Source organism: Pezoporus wallicus, unplaced genomic scaffold (assembly GCF_028554395.1).
Source record: "Pezoporus wallicus isolate ANWC-B61680 ecotype Strahan unplaced genomic scaffold, APGP_CSIRO_Pwel_v1 contig_4847, whole genome shotgun sequence".
In the NCBI taxonomy this organism is placed as follows: Eukaryota; Metazoa; Chordata; class Aves; order Psittaciformes; family Psittacidae; genus Pezoporus; species Pezoporus wallicus.
Window position 1 is genome coordinate 565,738 of NW_026642717.1, and position 22,474 is coordinate 588,211.

Below are 22,474 nucleotides of genomic sequence, written 5' to 3' on the forward strand. Positions count from 1 at the left end.
TTGCTCAGAGAAGTGGTAGATGTCCCATACCTGGCAGTGTTCAAGGCCTCCAAGGCTCCAGGGGCTTTGGAGCAACCTGGGCTAGTGGGAGGTATTCCTGCCCATGGCAGGGGGATTAGAACTAGTTAATCTTAAGGTCTTTTCCAACCGTAACCATTCTATGATTCTGTATTCTAAATGAAAACTGTGCATTTGAAACTTCAGTTACAGAGTGATGGTGCACACTACAGGAAATGAACTGTACTGTTATTTTCTGTTAAGCAGGAAAAACATCCTGCTTCTGCCCTGCATCATGGAAGAAGATTTTGGTAGGGGTAGGGCTTCTAATCAGAGGCATTTGAAATGCCCAAAATTTACAGTGGCTGTGGTGTTCAATGTTAGGTGGGGGCAGTTGTTTGGTTTCTTGGTTTTGACATTATATTTAATTGGATATATTAGAGTTGTTTCCCCACATGACATCTTTTTCAGTCCTCTCTGTCAGCCTGTTCCACTACCCCTGCCAGAATCTCCCATCATTTTCTACCAAACGAAAAATAAATAGTTTTGTGCCCAGGCAGTTTGTTGATCTGATTGATTTTACAGCTTCAGATCTGGCTCCACTGATTAGGCGGAAACAGATTTGGGGATCAGCAGGGTCATTCCCATTTGGTGGTAGCCTGCAGATATTACCAGTTAAAATTACAATGTGAAGCCACCCTTTAATTCTTTCTTGTATTCCCAGTTTTGATTTAGAGAGCTGTTAATATGTAACTTCAAGTGCTTTCATTTAAATAAATAGCTACGTTAACTGATGTTAATGAGAGCCTTGATTGCACTTCTTTTGGTAAAATTGTTAACAGCTCTTGTCGTTTTGCAACCTCTGGCATCAGAAAGACTAATTTTGTCAATTTATGCTTAGTGATTTATTGTGTCTAAAGATACTTATTGAAAAATCTAGCATGTAGAAATATTAATAAATTACAACATATTTGATTATTTTAAAAATCTGTTCATATTAGGCACAAGTGACCCTACTTATTTCTCAAATTGTGAAGCTAAGCACTGAAAAGCAAAGCCATAGATATTCAGTTGTATTAGAATATAATCGTTGGGGTAAAGAAATTTGGTTTACTACCAGATTATTTAATGCTATGATTAAAAATTTTTATTTATTATTTTTCTTTGACAGTTTGCTCTTGGTAGCTGGGGGGACAGTTCTAAAAATCTGTGACTTTGGTACAGCCTGTGATATTCAAACACACATGACCAACAATAAGGGAAGTGCTGCTTGGATGGCACCTGAAGTTTTTGAAGGTAACAATAATCCACAGTGTCAATATTAGGTATCCTTTCTAGGAATGCAACTGTAAATTAATTTGGTGCAGAAAATAAATTCATCATGTAATCTTCTATTCTTTCTGTCAGTTTATATTAAAGTTTGAGGTAACAGCTGAAAGAGTCTTGGCAGAACTTATTTACAAATCAGTATGATTGTGTATTGCCAAATCATGATGCAGAGTTTAGAAGAGCAGCACTGAATTGACTCTTATCATGTTAGTATTAGTTAATTACAATAACATGTGGAACTTTTATTTGTGTTATTGCTGAGATTTACATAAGGAACACCTTTAGACAGCTGCTCTTGTTTTATAAGTAAGTAAAACATAGCCAGAGGGCCATTTCCCCATGATTGAAATTACTTAAGAATCTCAGAAATAGCACAAACTCTGACATTTTAAATATACTGTCATTACCTTAACTCCCTATTCTGATCAGCTTTTATCATTAGAATTTTCCTGTTAGTGTCTCTGAATTGAACATAATTGACTTCATTTTCAGTCTTCTACTTTCTTGTAACTCCATCTTCATCTTCTTTTGGTGTAATCTAGAGATTTGATGTGCTTCCTTTTTCCTGCATACTGAGGAACTTGATGTTAACAGTTAATTTAGTTAAGTGGGAAAATAAGTTATTTTTTGGAGTGTAGCTGGGGAAGGCTGATGACACTTCATAATTAATAGGTGTAATTGCTGCATGATTATCAGAGAAAAAAATCTAGTCAATATTAGATTGCAAATTAAACACCTTTTAGCCAGTCAGTACCTTAAATTACCACTGCAATTAGCAGAGTGGCCTGGAGAAGTCATCTTCCTGCTTTAGGAAGCAGGTATCCTGGCTTTGATATAATATTTGGCAAGTGCCTCTGCGCAGAAATGGTTTCCCAGATTCTGGATCTAAGTGGCCTCTTTTACTGTCCTTATTCTGGAGAGGAGCAGCGAGTTATGTATGTCCATACACAGTTGTAGGAGGTGTTTTCTCCGGAACACCACTTTTTGTATTCAGTAAGGCAGAACAATGAATTCTTGTATTGCAAATTTATTGTTGGACAGAGCAAAAGCCTTCAGTTTACAGCTGGTTTTATGTACTTTTATCTGAAAGTTTTTACTGATAGTGACACAAATCTTTACACAAGAACAAGAAAGAAGGGAATCTAGTAGCTTCTGTGAGGTAGCATATCAAATTACTCTTGAAGCAGTCATTAAACTACTACAGTAATCACGCCAAATATCAAAATTGTTAAAATTTGTTTGCTTGTGCTACTGCATCAGAATTCAACAATGGAATAAATGGTAATGTTTCAGTACTGTTCTAGTACTGACATTTTTAGGTAAGAACAATAAAGGCACAACAAGTATCATTTGTAGGTGGTAAAGGGTTCATTGAAGTCGTTGCCCTAATATTAAGATTTGTTCCCCTCCACCTACCCCTCGAGGCCCAATCACCACCACCTCCCCCCCCCCCCATATTAAATATTAGGGCACCTAAAGACTTGTGCAGATCAAACTATCTACATTAAAATAATATTTAGATTGGGATAAAGTGAAAGAGAGCAAGTGTCCAATCTGGGTATTCTGTTTAGAAAAAAATATTTAAAAATTACTTTGGGATAATAAGATAAATTGAGGATTGGCTGTGTCATTGTGTCTATCCTACCATGGTCTGTTACATAATGAAACAATACAGAATACTCCTTCACTTCCTTTGGACTCAGTTTTCAGAATTAATTCAAGGCTTCTCATCAGCAAAATAAATTTCATTGTTTAAATAGGAGAATAGCATTTCACATGTTTATCTAGTTTGATAAAGGTGTAAGGAGTTTTGGAGATGCCAAGTTCTTAAACGATTTTGTAAAAACACTAGCTGGGAGAAGTAGACGTTAGTGCCTTAGAATTTGTGATTTATGCTGCAGCCCATCTTTTCTATCTGCCTTTGCAAACTGGCTGGTCTGCAAGAACTGGCCTGAGAACATGCTGCTTTCTTTGCACAGTTTGTCAGAGGTATGGAGGCAGAGGAAGATGGCTTACAGGTAGAGTGCAGGCTTTTGCAACTGAATGTTGTATGGTGCATGTCCACATGAAATTAGGCTTCTTTAATTCTGCTATTTATTAAATTGTCTTTATGCTTTCTGATTATGTATTAACAAAAAAATCTCCTGGCCACTTGATGCCAATTTGATCCTCCTCTGAAGACAGATGAACAGATCTCTATCACATGCACACATCTGTTATCATTCACACATTTATTATCATGTCATTCACGTTTCTTTTTAGTATGTGCATAAGTTATGGTTACAGAGCATACATTCTTGCTTTGCAGTGTCTGAACATTTTTATTCATTATTCTATATACCTACATGTCTTCTGCATTTTCAGTGGGAGTCTTAGAAATATTGTACTTTTTCTTGAAGAACTTTTAGTAATGACATGACAAAAAGAGTAAGAGTAATAAACAGGAAGGAAATAAGATGATGAGGAATTGAGGAGTCTGCCAGTTTGTACATATGTTAACTTACTAGTTCTGCTAAAGACTTGTAATAAAGAGCAGTGGATATGACAGAGATGTTATTGGCTGGATATTGCAACTAACATGGAAGAAGTGAGTTGAAGAATATTTAGAGGAAGCAAGCATAGTCAATTATCTTTGAAGAGAACTTTGAAACTTAATAAATGTTATAAGAAAACTGACACATTTTATCATGTCAGGATGACTCCAAGTGAAGAGGATTGATTTCCAAGTTTCCAGAGATAAGCATTCTTAATGATCCTGTGGTTAAATGATTTCAGATTTAAGTTAGCATGAATCAGCCGTCTTTAAAAAACTTTTTTTTTTCTCAGCAAAACAAATGACAAGTGAAAGGAAGCATATACAGAGCTATTTATCAGCTCAAACTGTTCTTCTTTTTAATGTGTTATATAAAAAAGACAAATTATATCAATGGCTTTCTTCCAGGTAGCAATTACAGTGAAAAATGTGACGTTTTCAGTTGGGGTATTATTCTCTGGGAGGTAATAACCCGTAGGAAACCTTTTGATGAGATTGGTGGTCCAGCTTTCCGCATAATGTGGGCAGTTCACAATGGTGAGTTGAAAATACTTAATTGCATTTGAACCTGTGTATTTGACCCATACATTTGCTAAACACTCTTAACTGTCTAGCTTTAAATTACTAGGTATTTTATGCTTAAAATATGCATTTTTCTGATAATGACTTAATGGTTAGATACCACCATTTTTGTGTCAGTGTGGGGTTTATGTTATTTGCCTGCTACAATGCTTGCGTTTCCTGCTCCTGTAACTAGTGTATGACCAAACAAGCAAAACAAGCCATGTTGTTTGTTTTTTTTTATGATGCTGCATTTTAAAAGTGATCTGAATCATATGCTAAAAAATACCCCCACAACTCCCCTGTCTGGGTGAATATTTTAGTAGCCAAGTTGTCTTGTCTTTTTTTCCTTTTGTTTTTCTAATTGGGCATCTGCAGTAAATGTGGGAGTTTAAGTAACTTGACCTGTCTTTAGAAATGCTAGAAAACGTCAAACTCCTGCAGGGCCACTAGGCACTGAAAATGTTACTTTGTTTTTCATCTGCTTTTATCTTTGTCCTGCTGTTTGAATTGTTTTAGGTTTTTATCTAGGTACCTGCAATCATGGAGTAGGACTCTACTGTGCTAGGTACTATACAGAACACATTCTCAGAAGCTTAGAATATAAACAGGAGACAATTGTTGGACTAAAATGGACAAAAGAAAGCAGTGATACAATGTGGGTCAGAATAATAGGCCATAGTTATCTTCATGCTATTGGTGTAACTTTCTTAATAGTGTGGCTTTAGGTACCATGGCAAAGCAGTTTTCAGAAAAGTAATGATAGTGTAGTTCAGTGAATGTCTGCAAAGAGTTTCTGCCATTTGTGAAATCAACATCAAAGAAAGCACAGACTTGTTTGGAAGATGTAATGAACAAATAAGTAGTGAAGGCCTGCACTCTGCCTAAGTGTCATTGCTTCAGTACTAAAGGATAAAAGCATAATGTGAGCACATGCATCCTGTTTGATGAAAAAGAGAAAGGAGCAGTTGTTGCAGATGTAATGATGCACTTCACATGTAAGAGAAAAATAGCATTGTGTTTATTGATATAACCAGTTTATTTAACAAAGTTTGCTATTAAATACAGCAGTGGTTTAACAAGATTCATTTGCAAAGTACACTCGATTACTTACCGCATAGAGGGACAGGGTCAGACAGAATTGTCAAGGAGACATTCCATTGAGTCATGAGGTTCAGAAAGGACCTCTTTGTGTTCTAAACTGCTTCTCAGAGGGGAGTTTAGGTGTGGCTGAATCCAGACTTGGTCAATGGTTTATGTCTAAAAGATTATATGTGCACAATCAATCCTTTATATTGCTTAGCTAAGATTTAAAAAGTTTCAACACACTTATTCCCAATTCATCTCTTCAAGTATCTGACATAAGGATTCTCTCAACCTCAAGGAGTAACCTTGAGAGACATCCCTACTCAAGGGGAGATCCTGGCACACAGCCCTCTGCCATGCAAGAGAGCTCAGTGAGCCATGGACTGTCCACTACTTATGGAGTAAGATAGTTGACTCATAGTGATATTTGCATACTGACTACAGATGTTGGTTTCTTCCAGACTTGGAACTTCAGTTGCACCTTGACGAACACTGTGGTTGGTGGGTGCATTGCTTAAATTAGCCCTTGGCTCTTGTGGTGTTACCAGTCTTCCCTGAATCCACTTTGAGTCAGCTGCAGTCATCATAACCAGACACATCCAATATGTCCGCCACTGTTGGTTATCACTTTAGCGGAGTTACAGGAAATAAAGGTCAGGTTGGTAAGGGATCACACGAGTTTAGGCAGACAGTGATAGGTTGGATGAGCATTACAGTTGTAATAATAAACAAAGATAGATGTTTGCAAATGGCACTTCTGAACGAAGAAACCGATTCTCCATTTTACTGAGTCATTGAGTTTAAGACTGATGAGCGCATTGCATAAAAGCATTACCTGTGCAAGGAAGCATAAATGTAGTTAGTAGTCATAAATTGGAAAGCTTTGGTAAGGTGTGGGAGTATCCTTTAGGGGAAGACAAATCACCTGTCTGTCTGTATTTTTGTTTTAAAAACTTATCTCTCTTTTTTTACCCCTCCCACAACTTTTTTTTTTTCTTTCTGTATTACTTGTTGTGGTTAATACACTTTTAAATACTCGCTGCTTTCTATGCAAAATGTCACTATAACTCATGTATTGAACACAACTGGGTATCTACTCATTGCAATTGTACTCATTGTTGAAATAGTAAAAAGAGTAGAAACTTGAACCAAAACACAGCTGAATAGTATTTTACATTAAGCATTGTATAACAAAACCAAAAATGTGTATAGGCTGTGAAAAAGTCACCTGAAATTGGTACTTCAGTGCTTAATAATTTTTCAGGAAGTTCTTAAGAACAAAATCAGCCCTTAAAAATACACACCTTCTTTTTTTTTTTTTTTTTTTTTCCTGTAGGGCATTAGGAAAGAAGTTGCTACTTGATTCCTAGTTTGGTCTAAAGCTTTATTCTTTAGAAAATGATAACTTATTCATTAGCCATGGTAATATGTTGTATTTTGTCAGGTCATGAATTTATTCAAAACATTACTGAAGGAAAATTTAATTTTCTTATTATTTGTTGTAATTGTAACTTGTATGAAATACAGAAGAACTTGTGTCAGTTTTTTGTTTGTAAGAGAGAAAATCAAGTACCGGCCAATTCTTTCAGAGCACAATTAACTGTTTTGTTTTCTATATTTATTTATCAAAATACCAGAGAGAGATCAGTCACTGTCAGTCATCTTATAGTTTAACAAATTGTTTTTTCTAATTTAACTTACAGGTACTCGGCCACCCCTGATCAAAAACTTACCTAAACCAATTGAGAGTCTAATGACCCGCTGCTGGTCCAAGGATCCCTCACAACGACCATCCATGGAGGAAATTGTTAAAATAATGACACACTTGATGCGGGTATAAAAATTTTAGTATTTTAGTAATTTTTTAATCTATGAAGTTTGAAAGTTGAATTATAAAGGGCATGCCTTTTATCGCACTCAAAAAGTGGGCTTGCATCTTTTCTTTCTCCTATCTTTTTGATAAGAGATTATCAAATTACTACAATAAAAAAGGGAAATCATTCCCCTGTTTATGGGAGAAGTATACTAAATCATAGATTTTGGGAAATTAATAAAAAGAGTCATAGATGTATTTAAATGCATTACTAAAAATAAGTAAATTTCTTTCTCTTCTAAATAGATTAAGATGTAATTTATATTTACAAATTTTATGAGTTGCTATTTAAATAATTTCAAAACAATTCTGAATTACTTTTTTTTTATCAAATCATTGCTGGTTTTTCACAGTACTTTCCAGGAGCTGATGAACCTCTGCAGTATCCTTGCCAGTATTCAGATGAAGGCCAAAGCAACTCTGCCACTAGTACAGGTACGCTTGTATAAATAAAAGAACAACAACATGAAATTATGCAGATGGATTATAAAGCACATTCTCATACTGATTCTGAGCTCAAACTGGGAAAGGTAACCTTTCCAAAAACTTAAGCATTGGCAAAAATCTATTGTTTTTTTTTAAGACCTCATGCCACATCGTATTTAGTGTTCTCAGCCAAATGGTTTGATGAAGTGTACCTTTACTGGAGAATTGATGGCTTGGCTTTGCGAGCGAAGATTTGGGAAGATCTTTACCCATGTTTACTACAAGCATGTTGACTAAGGGCATGTGGAATAGGCAAGTCTGTTTGGAAAAAAGGCTGCTTAGGCAATCAGGAAGTTTCTGACCAGGACTGTCATCTGCTGAGGCAATCTCGAGCAACCAGAGTTGCCTGCATGCAAGGTTGGATCTGCTTGGACGGCACCTGAAGTTTTTGAAGGTAACAATAATCTACAGTGTCAGTATTATGTGTCACCTGCCATTTCGGCCCTCGCCTGTCCATACAGACAAGCAAGGGTAAGCCCTTCCAGCCTGTGCAGTGGATTTTTTAGGTGAGGCACAGCGTGCGCAGAGCTGGCCCCACCCTTTATACCTGAGGTTTATCTGCCATGGCCTAGCTAGCTAGGATGGTGACAGCAAAATCCTCTGTCGTAGGTTTTGTAAGTGTCCTTCTCTTGGATTGAAGACCTTACAAAGCTAGACAAGGTCTATCTGCCTGGGTTTGAAGTTAGGAGTTTTCAGTCTCCTATGAGGAAGGCCTGTCCTCGCTAATGAAGATTCTGGAAGGGCTTTACCCACGCATTCTGAGCAAGACTGTCATCTCTTGGGTCAATCTCGAGCAACCAGTGACACAACAGCACAACATCAAACATCTAGGAGGGATTCTGACTTAGACGGCCGCACACAAAGAGTTGTAGTCAATGGCTCAATGTCCGGCTGGAGACCAGTAAGGAGTGGCATCCTTCAGGGATCGGTGTTAGGACCAGTCTTGTTTAACATCTTCGTCGCTGACATGGACAGTGGGATTGAGTGCGCCCTCAGCAAGTTTGCCGATGACACTAAACTGTGTGGTTCGGTTGATACGCTGGAGGGAAGGAATGCCATCCAGAGGGACCTTGACACGCTTGTGAGGTGGGCTGATGCCAACCTCATGAAGTTTAACCATGCCAAGTTCAAGGCCCTACACGTGGGTCGGAGCAATCCCAGGCACAACTGCAGGTTGGGCAGAGAAGAGATTCAGAGCAGCCCTGCAGAGAAGGACTTGGGGGTGTTGGTTGATGAGAAAATGAACATGGGCAGGCTTCAGTGTGCGCTTGCAGCCCAGAAAGCCAACCGTATCCTGGGCTGCATCAAAAGGAGCGTGACCAGCAGGTCAAAGGACGTGATCCTGCCCCTCTACTCTGCTCTTGTGAGACCTCACCTGGAGTATTGTGTGCAGTTCCTGGAGTATTGTGTGCATTGTATTCTGGTGTCCTCAACATAAAAAGGACATGGAACTGTTGGAACAAGTCCAGAGCAGGGCCACGAGGATGATCAGGGGACTGGAGCACCTCCCATATGAAGACAGGCTGAGGAAGTTGGGGCTATTCAGCCTGGAGAAGAGAAGGCTGTGTGGAGACCTCCTAGCAGCCTTCCAGTATCTGAAGGGGGGCTATAGGGATGCTGGGGAGGGACTCTTCATTAGGGACTGTAGTGATAGGGCAAGGGCTAACGGGTTAAAACTTAAACAGGGGAAGTTTAGATTGGATATAAGAAGGAAATTCTTTCCTGTTAGGGTGGTGAGGCACTGGAATAGGTTGCCCAGGGAGGTTGTGAATGCTCCATGCCTGGCAGTGTTCAAGGCCAGGTTGGACGAGGCCTTGGGTGATATGATTCAGCGTAAGGTGTCCCTGCCCACGGCAGGGGGGTTGGAACTAGATGATCTTAAGGTCCTTTCCAACCCTAAGTATTCTATGATTCCATGATAAGCCCGCAGATGCAACAGGACATTGTGGGCAGCTGCCTGAGCTGGCAGGAATTGGTGGCAGGGTGGCTTTGGAGGATATACCCTTCAAATGCTGTGCTTTGGTTCTTCTGGCAAGCTCGTGACTAAATCCGCTCTAAACTGCGTTTTTCGTGCAAATTGAAAAAGCTGGGGGTTTTGATTAGGGAGATGATGGTTAAAGCTGGAGCCAGGCTGCAGTGCGAGATTAAACAAAGTAACGGTGTTTTTACCCACACGCTGTGGCTGTGGAAGTCAGTTTTGGGCTGATCCTGCAGAAGTGGGTCATTCACTTTTCCCAGAGTGAGCCTGCCTGAGGTCGGTGTCACCTATGGTACTCAGCCCCCTCAGTGCTACATCTCCATTACTGGAGAATACACCTATAATAAAAGCTGTCTCTGAATGTCCAGGTCCTCCCTTTTTATTCCGCTCCCCCCCCAAGGTTGCTAGCAGTTGACATGATTTCATTCACGTGCAGTGATTAGGAGCTGACATTTTTAAATCTTTTGCCATTTTTGAAAACTGCACCTGCTTTCAGTTATGTTCTCCACAATTTAAACTTGCAGTCGTTTTATGCTCAGATGCAGGAAATGCAGTAATTTAAATATAAGTGCAAGGAAATCCCTAGAAAGGAGAAAGGAACAAATTGCAGGATAGATTTTTTCGGTTAGTCCTGCCCTCAGAGGAATTCTTTTACTAATAGGAAATAAAAATTATTTGATCTCACTTTTTTAGTGTACAGTTTTCTCACTTCTGTTGTTTTTAATCATAGGTGTCTTTACTTTCCATTGCTTGGTTGTGCTTTTTTTTTTTTTAATCATCTCCAGACAAATCGCTGTTATTTTGGTTGAAGTTTCCTTGGCTATTTTGCAACTTAGTGACCTATATATTTCAAAATCTTTTCATCTGTAACATTGTACTGACTCTGCTAGCTGTTCTCCAGCCCTCAGCACATGACTTCAAGATACAATTTACCACTTGAAACTGTGAATATGTATTGCCTGTTATTTTTCACGTATCTGTGCTCCTTTATGGTTAACGGGGGACTTTGTCATTAATTGTGAATTAGATTGCTGGCTGTGTTGTTACTATAGCATCTACCAAAACTATTTGAGAGCAAGCTAAAGATTGACTTTGGAATGTCATTACAGTACTTACTCATGTATTCTTTTTCACTCTTTTTACATTAATGGATCTGTTGCAGTCTTGCAGCTTGCCTTTCATTAACAGTTTTCAAAAGTCATGCTTTAAAGCAGAGTTAAGCTTCTGAGAATGCTCAAGTGAAGAGATGTACTTTAGTATTTTTAATTGAAATTCTCAGATATTTTTCCATGTTACTGATTTTTAGGTTCATTCATGGACATTACTTCTACAAACACAAGTAACAAGAGTGATGCTAACATGGAACCAAGTGACTTCCAAGGAGCTTCTACAAATGATACTATTAAACGTTTGGAGTCAAAATTGGCACAACAAATGAAAAATACAGCTAAGCAGCCGGTAAGCCAATGTGCAGTTTTGAACCACAGACAAAAGTGCTGTAACATCTTTCAAAAATACAAAATTGGAGCCAGTTAGTTATAAGAAAAGAACATGAAAAGTGATGAAAAGTGGTGAATGATTTCAGACAGGTAAGCTGGAAGTCTCTAACATCATCTCAAATGAAATAAAAAACCCACTTAATTTTAAAGGGATTCCTTACGTTAAATATATAAAGATATGTGTTTGAAAATTACTGCCTTAACTTAGAATGAAAGTATTAGTATAATATGAAAGGATTAAAGTTACATGAATTTTGAAAATACTACGTTTTGTTTTCAAGTGGGATGAAAAAATACAAAGATTCTTTTGTGACAGTATCAGCCTAATTCTACTTTATTTTTATCTGCATAAAGTTAGACTTTTCAGAACATTGCAGATAGTTGGTTCCTGCAACTAGTAGCTGTATTATTACCATTTATTGAATTATAAATGTTAAATCTTGTCACTTTTAACCAGCACATTATTAGAAATAGATTTTAACCTACATACTGTGCATATGTCATGGAGGGGCTTCTGCAGGTTTGGGTTTTTTTTCTTTTTAAAAATGTAACTTTTGAAACAGGGTGATGCTGGCCGCTTGAGTTTACCCCCATCTCGTGGGAGCAGTGTGGAGAGCTTGTCAGATGTTCGTGCACGACCACAGTCATCCCTTGTTTCAGGAGAAGCCAAAAGGATGAGTGCTGACATGTCTGAAATAGAAGCAAGAATAGCTTCCATCACAGGTAAAATTAAAGGATGTTTGGGGGATAGACTAAGGAATTGGAAGGAAAGAAAGGAGAAAGGAAGATGCAGAATGTGCATATTCATAGAGAATGTAAATACCATTCACTTTACGTGTTGTCTTTATTGTCCTTTATTAATTGTGGGGAAAAATAGCTTCATTCATGGTTGTATGCTTGACAAGGTTGCGTATTTTAATTGGATACTTTTAAGGTTGTGGAAGAGATTACTTTTGCTGAATTAGACTTTCAGCTTTTTAAAAAAAATCATTATGAGACTTGTAAATATCAGTCCTATTTCAAATGCAAAACTTTCTCCTTTGTATCTGAAATCATATTATACCATTTCTGCTAGGGTAAATTATTTCAAAAATAACATTTCCTTCAAGGTTATTCCTATAATATTTTGAAATTGAGTTGGGTTTAAAGTTCAGCGTGTTCCCAGATAAGTTTTAAAATTCACTTTGACAGATTTTAGGAAAAGAAACATAGTTAAATTTTTTAGTGGCCAGATTAACAAAGTGTCATTATCTTTTGTTTAAAAACAAAACAAAAGCTACAGGTGTTTTGCCAGGTTTGCTTCAGATATTTATAAACTGTTGTGTCTAAACATCGAATCCTTGAGTGAATTGGAATTGATGTGTAAGTATAAATACATTCTTTTATGGTGAAAATCTTTATTCTTCCCAAAAGAGCAAGTTAATAAAAATGTGTATACTTGGCAAACACTTTCTTGTCTCTTTTCTTCATCAAATATATTGTTTGTTAATCTATGCAAACTCCAGGTGATAAATTTCTTTTATGAAGCTTTTTTTTTCTTTTTTTGTTATGGTATATAACCACAGAATAAGAAACAAAATTTCTTTGGTTAGTCCAGGGTTATTTAGCCATTCTAGTATTTTCCTACAAATCTGAAAATTATGGTAATCAAGGAGCAGTAATAAGGAAATTTACATCATATTCTAGCTTTCTTGTACACCACAACTGTTCTATTTTTGTCCGTTGTATTATGATTACTCCAGAATCTTGTTTTACTAAATACTGAAGTTACTCATTAAATAATATTTATCTTAGCCTGAAAACACTTTTTACTTTCATGTTCTTATTTTAAAGCCTTATTTCGAGATTTGTCTTTTGTATTGTCAGTCTTTGACTGGATGATTGTGTAGCACATCTCACCGTGAATATATCTAAGGGTTTTCTAACACAGAAGGCAACTGTGTACTTACCTGATAATAACATGCTGGTTTTATTTTCAAATGTGTCAGGACTCGCTTTGGTCGCTGACACTCTAAAGTCAATATAAGATTTTACCTTAGTGGAGATAACTAGCCCTCCTTTGTGTGAGTTTTTAATTTTCCTGGTTTGTCTTCCTTAAGTACATTGTCCTGAATAGTAATTATTATTTCAGAATCTGCTAAGGTTTGTTCATCTAGTTTAATAACTGTAAGGTTTCTTTTTCTTGAAACAAAATTATATACTGAGTGTACTAAATTGAGTTTTTTTTTGTTTTAAGAAATCGCTTCAGGCCTTAGTGGACTACTAGAAATGAGGTCACACCCATCTGACTATAACTTTTTCAAAAAGAGCTGAAACAGCACTCTTGATTTTGCTTTGTTGGGGTTTTTTTATTCTTGTGAACTGTGTGACAGAAATAATATGCTGTGAACCTGAAAAAAAAAAATTGTGTGGTTGGGAGAGTATTGAGCTGTTGTTAAGAGTAAATCAGATCAAGAATTATTTAATCTTCCTGTTCCATCTATAGCTAAGTGTAAAAGTAAATCAGATAATGCACATAACCAGTACTTAAGTTTGAGATGGATACGCTGCAACGTTCTAACTTTGGGAGATGTATTCAGACTTTTCTCAAAATGGGAACTATTTATCTTAATCTATACAAGTAGTAAAACAAAATAAAAAATGTGTTATTAGATTTTATTACAGAATAGATGACGTTTCTCGAACATCATTCAAAAATTAAAAGGTTGCTAGTGATACCCAGTTTGCAAAACAAAAAATCTTCACTAATAGGTCAAAAGAATGGAAGGCAGGAATTATTAAATGTAATTATAGAGTATGCACTTTTGCAGAGACAGATGAGATTTCATTTGAAATGAGGTAATCTAAAGAAACAGAAGTACCCAACTATTAATATTGTTTATAAAATAGTTGGTACCCAACACAAAATAGAAAATGTTAAATAAATTCAGGCAATCAAGAATTTATTCTGAATATGCAGGTGATCTGAAATAATTTAATATGTTCTCTTTCTGGATAGTTACATTTGGTTTTCCCTTCCTTATTGCCATGCTGCTTTCTGTGTTTGACTTTTGTGTTGCTAACTATAACTAATTACACAGTGTTGTAATGATGGCTAGTTCTGCATTTTTTGCTTTTTAACAGTTGCTTTACTATGTGTAAGCATGAGTGGAAGGCAATGCAGTTTATTCTGCATGACATTTTTGCATGAACTATAGTTTAACCAAGTTTATGAAAAATGCAATATTAGGAATTTAATAATTTTGCTATTGCTATTTTAGTGTTTTGCATGTGTATTGTATATGTGTATTTTTTCAGCCTATTCCAAACCTAAACGAGGCCATCGTAAAACTGCTTCATTTGGCAACATACTGGATGTCCCTGAGATCATCATACCAGGTATCGCAGACCAGGTGAACGGGTCAATTGGTTAAGATGCCGGAATAATGATCAGACTGCTAAAATACTTCTTGCTCCAGTTGCTCTAGGACAGAACTAGGAATCATTCCAGTAATTTTTTTCAATAATGTCTCTATGAAGAGAAGCATGATATTTCACTATAAACCTACTTTTATCAGGATTCAGTCTTCTAGTTCAGATTTATTTCTATTGATGAATGATTTTTTCCTCTCTGATCTTCTTGTTCAGAGTCGTCTTACAGAGCAAAACTATACATGCAGTCTTTTATTACAATACCACAGTTGGTGAAAATGGACTTAGGTTGAAAATTGCCTCTCTGGGTAATTATCTTGCCCTGATTTTTGTTGTGTTTAAGCACCCCAATAGAACAATTTAAATACATTACATATAGAACTTCAAATTCACATGAAACTTGTGATTAAATAAATTAAGTTGTAATCCATGTAATTCTTATATTTGACTACAACTTTCTAGAGCTAAAATGTGCCTGCATGAGGTATTTCTGTTTTTTTTTAAGTTAATGCAAACTAGAATTATTAGGAGAGGCTTCTGTCAGGAAGAAAATCAGTGTAATGAGGCACCATAACTGATAATTTAAGTTGGGGCATATATGAATAATTCTTATATATCCCAAGTCTGTATTTAGTTAGCAGCATATAATTTTCGTTTTGCATTCTTTTTTTTATTATTATTTTTTATTTTTACAATTAAAGTGGATTTATTTCCTTCAAAGCCTTGAAAATAAATATAATCAGTCCTGAACTGATATATCATTAGCAGTATGCAACTTGCTTCAGAATTATTTGTCAGAGGCAGGAGATGCAAGTAATACTATCTACCACTAGTCTAGCGATACATTAAAAACTGTAGAAAACCCTATTCTAAATTTGTGTAATCTGAGGAAGTTTCCTTGTAAATCTTGACATTCTTTGGTATTTTAAAGTAGAATGCAAAATACATTTTTTTCCAAAAGTTTATTTTGTAAAACAAGTTTATTTTGTAAATAACTTTATTGAAGTTTACATATAAAGACACAGAATGTAAAAAAAAGAAACAAAACGGGTTCCAAAGAGCAATAGTACTACCCATGAAAAGAAAACTTACTTGACATTAAGGCTAACAAATCAGTTAGAAAGTTTACTAGTGTACTAATTTACAGTGTAGCTTTCCACTGTAATTTTCAAACAGTCCTGGCCTGCCATGACATAAAGAAGATCCTAAGAGCAAGGAAAGTGAAGAGATCCATCAAGTTTTGCGGTGCCAGCATTTGAGAGCCTTGTAAATAAACTGTAGAAGCTGATTGTCTCTGGTCTGTGCACAGTCTGCTGCATGTAACAGCACTGAGGCTTCCAATAAACCTTGAAACGTTCAGAAAATAATTAGGAAGTGAAATGGAATGCCACGTTGTTTTCACAAAATAAGCTGTACCGGTTTTACTTACTTAGGCAGAGAAAGTCAATTAGTTATTCTTTACCTGGATTATTTTAATTGAATTTGACAAGACGGGAATTCCAAGGTGCTTTTGGAAAAAGATACAAGAGAAATAGCAACCTGTAGAAATGAAAGAAGGTATAGGATTGGAGCAAGTATAATAATGAATTTTCTCAAAATTTGCTCTTAAAGTATTTAATTCTTACATAAGCAATAATGAAATTTAATGTTAATGCTTTATCAGAAGCAACTATTCATAAAGAGGAGGACTTCTAGTATCACATAGAGTGAATTTTGTTGTGACTGGGGAGAAAAAACAGAAATAGGGTAAAATTCAGGGTCATGCAATGTGGGTCATACACTAGCAACAATTCTTTTAATAAGATAACATGGGACTTTAGCAGATGCATGCAGGTTAATCCCAGGTAGTATAAGTCACTAATGTAATGCAGCTGTGAAAAACTGAAATCTTAGAGTTCATTTCCAGGAAAAATAAGGAAGTCTTAATGCTATTTACAGGCCCTTGTTGAGATTTCATCACAGATTCAACATACTGTTCTGAACAGCCATATGAAAGAAACGTGTGCTCTGAAATATTAGCAAGAAGAGCTACTAGGATGGCATGGACAGTAAAAAGAAGAATGTGAAGGCATAGCTTTTTTAGCCCATAGAATGAAACCTGGGAAATGAATAATTATTTTCTATAGATGAATTTGCAGCCAGAGAGTAGGAAGAGAGAACTACATAAGCTAAGAGACAGTACTGGCACTACAGAAAAGAAAAAAAAATATATAAATTGTCTGCAGATAAGTGTGGGCTGTATATTTAAAGTTTTCTGGTTGTCAGAACAGCTTTTCCATAAGAATCCCAAGGTTTAAGAGGGTTTAAAGAGGTTAATAGTTATGTGGCAGGGATGTGATCATCAGCCCATTAAATTATATTTTTCTGTATACTTAAAGCAGTTATTAATGAGTACATTACTCAGTTATTCTTTTAGAGACAGTATAGTGTTGCCAGTTTCTCACCTCTCCTTTCCATACTCTCTCAGCACAAGGCTTTCAGCCTTGGCCTTTTTAACATGCTTTTCCCCTTTTAGTTATACTTCCAAGACCCCCCAGAGAAGCACCTCCATCTCAATCCCACCCTATTAATTTCCTTAGCACTACTGCCACATACCCAGCTCCCCTGATCTTCCTTGGGTATGTCTGTTAGTGAAGCAAACAACTTATCTTCCTCCTTGGAGCAGCACAAGTGCCGACCTAATCTCTCCTGCTGCCTGAAGTTCTGCTGAGCACATGGTAAAGCAGCTGCTTCCCAGAGAGGGGAGGCGCCACACAGGCATGTTACCATGAGTCAGCTGCTTTGGGGCAGGGCTATTTTAGAAGTATGAGTACTGCGTCTGCTATCATTGGGGGTTTTCATAATGTGTTGCCTCAGCTGCTTTTCATCCATGAACTGATAGGCTACCAAGGTCATAAAATGCAAATTTTGATCAGTTGAAGGTAAAATGTTGACAGAACTAGATTTTTTTTAAATATCTATTTGATCTTTTTTCTGTTCACCCTTATTTAAACCTGTTTAGAGCTTCCGTTCATTCAAGATGCTATTTTATGTTACTAGCTTGCGAAACTTAGAAACTGAAAAAGAGATCAACTAATTCTGTTTTGGTGTAAGAACTTGGCAAATGAGTTTTTAGTTGTGATATTCTACAACCAGATGGCAAAGTGAAGTATCATCTTTTGGTTGGCTGGTTTTCGGTTTATAGTATATAAAATATATAATACAGATAATAAGAACCAACATTTTTTTATATATATATATATGAAAAATAAAAACCCTAGTAAGTACAGAAGACTTAAGTAGGTATATGTTTAAAGAAACAGAAAAAAAATCAAGTATAATTTGTAGTATGATAAAAAAAATAATCAGAGCACCTTTTTGATACAAACTAATTAAGCAATATCTTGCAAATAACACCTTCAAGTACAGCCTTTTCTTCACTGGCAACATCAGACATCTCATGCATATAGCATGCACTTGCCATTGTAATTTTGTCATCTGAAGCTGTGCTATGGCATTAAAATTTTTACAGCATTGAGACTGCATAAATGATTACTCAGAATAGACACGTTTTTTGAGTGGCTTTAGAAAGTGGATAGGAATTGCAGATACTTTAGGTCTGTAAATTTTCTGTCTACTTTTAAAATCAATAAAAGCCAGAAATCCCACCTTTGTCTCCACAGATCACTTCATTCTTCTGGAATTCAGACCCATGTTTTAACTTTAAAATGTCTTCTGGCACTGTTATGTTCCCTGATCATCCTGCACTGTGAGAGAAGTTTGGGCCTTGTAGATGCATGAGGAAGAGAGAGTACGGTGCACCAACAGGAAACTGTAAAGGGAGACGCAAACATCTGCTAAAGGGCAGGGAGAAGAGTTCTTGGCTGGTGTGACTATTTGGCAGGGGGAGTGATCAGAAGCCTTAAGAAGTCATAGAATTTGGTTTGTCTAGAGTACATAGGGCAAGGCAAGGTAGAAGTTTCCTGTTCCTTTTGAATTTCATTGTGGAAAATAACAGTATGTGAAATGTGTTTGGTTGTTGGGCTTGGGGTTTTTTTTGAGGCCAGGAAATATGTTTATGTTGTTTGATCATCTTTTTTTTGTCATCTTAAACTCCTGTAAACCACTGAAATCCTGTCACAGTGCATCAAGCTACCGTATCGTAACTTCTGTGCATTTGCAAATCTCTTATTAGTTTATATAACAAGAAAAAAAAATAAATTTAAGGAGACATAGAGGTAAAAACAAAATCAAAACTGTGAAAGGAGAGCATAGATAAATAGCAGTGATCATTTTTAGGATTCTGTGATTTCAAATAAAAACGATGTATAATGTTGCAATTGAAATTTGCCTTGAATCTGGAGCAATAAGTATTTGTTGATTCGTAGTCTGTTTCTGCTTTGTCTAAGCTATTTGCCAGATGTCTGCAGTAGTTATACTAATTAAAATGGCATTGCCTAGTAGAGCTTGCTCTTCTCTCATGCTACTAATATGAAGATATTTCATTTAAAGGTATTCATTTATTACAACACAGTAATTTTGGCCCCTCCTTCCCTCCCCTCCCCCGCCCCCAAAGCGTTTCCTTTTCTTTCTTGCACCCCACCCTGATTATTTTAACTTTTTGGCAGCCATGTCTAATATTTCAGCAACACATGTCCTGGGTTCTTTAAATTCACAAATGTTGCTAATCTGAAATGAGAATTTCAGATATTTTTGCAAGCCTATTTCAGCTGAGCTAATTTTATAACAGTGTTGTTGAATGAAATGTGCACATAATTTTGTATCAGTCATGGGTGGATCACCCATATCTTGAATATTGAGATGAGCTGTGGCAGCCAGATGAAGTGTTAACAGCACAGAATTCTATTAAATGTATGGTCTTATTTGCTAAATGATAAGATAATGAAAAAGTTCAGCGCAAATGAACAAGTTCAGAAATTTTTATGTAGGTTTGTCATTCAAACAATCTCTAATATCAAAGTATTATATGTAATATAGACATTGTTGCTTAGGTAAGTATATACTTAGCCTGAATTTCAGAAGCAAAAGATCAAGACCACAGAGAAGTTGCAATTCAGATTTATTTGTAGTCAGGGCAAAGAAATATATTCCTGTTCTAGGATGCTTTTTGATTGTCTCATATGCTTGTTTCTGATAGTACTCTTTAAATTTTAGACTACAAAATGTCGCCACAAATTGTTAAAGTGACACTGAGAATTTTGTATTGCTGGTTTGTAGTAATGTGTTCCTGCATGTAAGAGTATCTATATTTAAAAATTTAAAGTATGATGACATTAGATGTATTGATTGCTATTAAATAGGCTTACATTTTAGTAGTAACTGTTGCAAATCAAAACACCTGTCATGATAGGCTGTGGAGTCATGGAAGTGATTCCGGATAGGAAGTATCTAAAAGGTTAAAATTGCGATGCCTGTTAGAGGTGGGTTGTTTGCTGCATGCAGGGTCGCTGGGCGAGGGGCTGCCCCGGCTGCAGTACGTGTTTCGGATGCTCCCCTCCAGCAGAAAAGTTATGTAATGCAGAGCTAAGAGCAAGAATTTTGAGCATTGTCAGCTGTTACTCAGAAAGTTTTGGTGTTTCCTTTTGGACAGCTGACCTGCTCTCAAGAGGCACTATAAACAATCACCGTAATACAAATCAAAGTAGCAAGGGGGATTCTGTTGCATAATCTCCTTTTATTTTTAAGGAGACTGTTTCCTGGAAATGCCTTTGATTGCGTGTCAGTGTGAAAATTTAAACTGTTTTATGTAGCTGTCACTGGTGGATAATTGCTAACAGGTGGAAGTGGAAAAGGAAAAGATTACAGCATTGTGCTCAGTAGGTTGATGGTGAGATGTGATTCAGCCGAGCAGTCCCCTTTTCACACTTCTTGGAGCATGAATATAGGACCTAGAAGGGAGCTAAGACCAGAAGGAACAGTTTTCGCTGCTTAAGTTTTGTGAGGGGAGCGGCACACGGCCAGAAGTCATTGCTGTGTTCCTTAAGCATGCCAAAGAGCAACAGGTTAAAGCTGGCAGCCTGTTATCTTCGCGGTCTAGGTTTTAGAAATCCCCATAACGTAACGCACTTGAAATAGATGTCGTCATCAGCTCCTGCCCTGAGTACTAAGCCTGACCAAATACATGTGACAGAAGATGGTGGAGTAGAGTGCAGCAGCTATTCATGTGGTAGGAGTGGTTATTGTATTAGGGTATACTTTTTGTTGACAGGCCAGCATGTTTTGAGTTAAAATTCTGCAGCTGTCTCTCTCTCCCCCTCTCTCACTTTCTCTCTGTGGATTTGTACAAATTCCAAGCTCCTCTGCAACAGTCGCACCCTTCTTATTTTGTTCTGAATAGATTTCACTGGTTTGTTTTTGTTTTGTTTTTTTTCCCAGCAGGAAACGGACAGCAGAGGCGTAGATCCATTCAAGATCTGAGTGTTGCTGGAACAGAGTCCAGTCAGGTAAGGTCTTTCTTGTCTCTTATCTTTCAGTAGAGTCAACACTGAATCTGTACAGGGAGATTGGTCTGGAAATCTTCACCTTTGATGCTTTCGTAGAAATGATGTGGATGCTTGGCAGACTGTAATGTCATTTGTATTGTATTTAAATGAGATTCCATGAGGATAATCTAATGAATGAGCCTTAGATGAGAAGTGTTTTCTGTATAGCTCTTACTTTTTTATGTATACATAGTTTTTGTCTACCACTTAATTTGGTGAAGGGCAAATGTTGTGCAGGAAAGCCTCTTCACCTCTCTCCATGTAGGAAACAATTGTAATTGCTACTTACAATTTTCTGAAGCAGTTACACATACATGAGACTCACTTTTTCCATAAAATACAACACATGTACATCATTATTATAAATGTTTTTATTACCAATCTCTGAACCCTGAATTGTAACTTTCACAAGAAATTGAGAGATATACTGTAAGGTTTACAGGATGCTGTCACAAAGTTTTGTTTAAAAAAAGACTGTCTCAATAGGCTATTTTATAACAACATAACTTCTCATCTGGTATTGTAACTGCCATGGTAACAGACCCAGTGGTACAGTTCATAAAATTGAAATTAAACTAAGAACAGTTGAACTAAGAAAACTTTAAATGAGAAAAGTACAGCTAATGCTTCATTCAGATATGTTTATTTTGTGGGGTTTTAATTGCTTTGTTGTCTGTTTCAGTAATTCACAGAGGCTATTTGATCGTTAGTATGAATTGGCAATTTTGAGATCCCTACTGTTATTTAGATGTAGAAAACCGGAGCTTAGAATATTCATCAGGTTAATCGGGTTTCCATGTTAAACAACCTTCTGCAGTAATCTAAAATACCTGATAATTTGGGGGTAAAATACATGTAGTTATCAGGAGATCAACATTTGATCCTCCTTTATTTCTGTGGAGTGTGGTGCCACAGAAACCTCATCAATTCCCCAGGTATTATTAGAATTTGCAATGTACAGCTATCAGAAAATAAAGGATTTGTCCTAAACACATCTTAATATCTTCAGAGGGTACAGGTTTGTTAGAAAGAAATGCAACTGCAAAATTTGGTCGAATAGGTTAGCCTATTCAGTTAATTGTAGCACTAAAATTACGCACGACATAAGAAAAAAAAGTGACAGTACATCAGTTATACCAAATGGCACTGATTGATGTATGAATACATTTAATTATAGCTTTTTTATTCTAAATTTTTCATTCTGTTAATTTTAATGAATAGTTAATATTTTAAAATATA

The 22,474-nt window shown here is 36.5% G+C and overlaps 1 protein-coding gene across 8 annotated transcripts in view; it reads left to right on the forward strand.

Moving 5' to 3' along the window:
* MAP3K7 (mitogen-activated protein kinase kinase kinase 7) overlaps window positions 1-22,474 on the forward strand; it is a 47,875-nt gene that overhangs the window by 14,691 nt on the left and 10,710 nt on the right. For 4 of the 8 annotated variants that reach the window (XM_057432104.1, XM_057432097.1, XM_057432102.1 and 1 more), the window contains 8 exons: window positions 1,169-1,293; window positions 4,268-4,396; window positions 7,210-7,340; window positions 7,733-7,814; window positions 11,150-11,301; window positions 11,906-12,065; window positions 14,640-14,720; window positions 21,129-21,196. In XM_057432104.1, the coding sequence (XP_057288087.1) occupies window positions 1,169-1,293; window positions 4,268-4,396; window positions 7,210-7,340; window positions 7,733-7,814; window positions 11,150-11,301; window positions 11,906-12,065; window positions 14,640-14,720; window positions 21,129-21,196 (928 nt within the window). Of the gene's footprint in view, window positions 1-1,168; window positions 1,294-4,267; window positions 4,397-7,209; window positions 7,341-7,732; window positions 7,815-11,149; window positions 11,302-11,905; window positions 12,066-14,639; window positions 14,721-18,993; window positions 20,920-21,128; window positions 21,197-22,474 lie in introns of those variants that run through there. The other 4 variants (XM_057432098.1, XM_057432099.1, XM_057432100.1 and 1 more) reach the window with 4 other exon arrangements.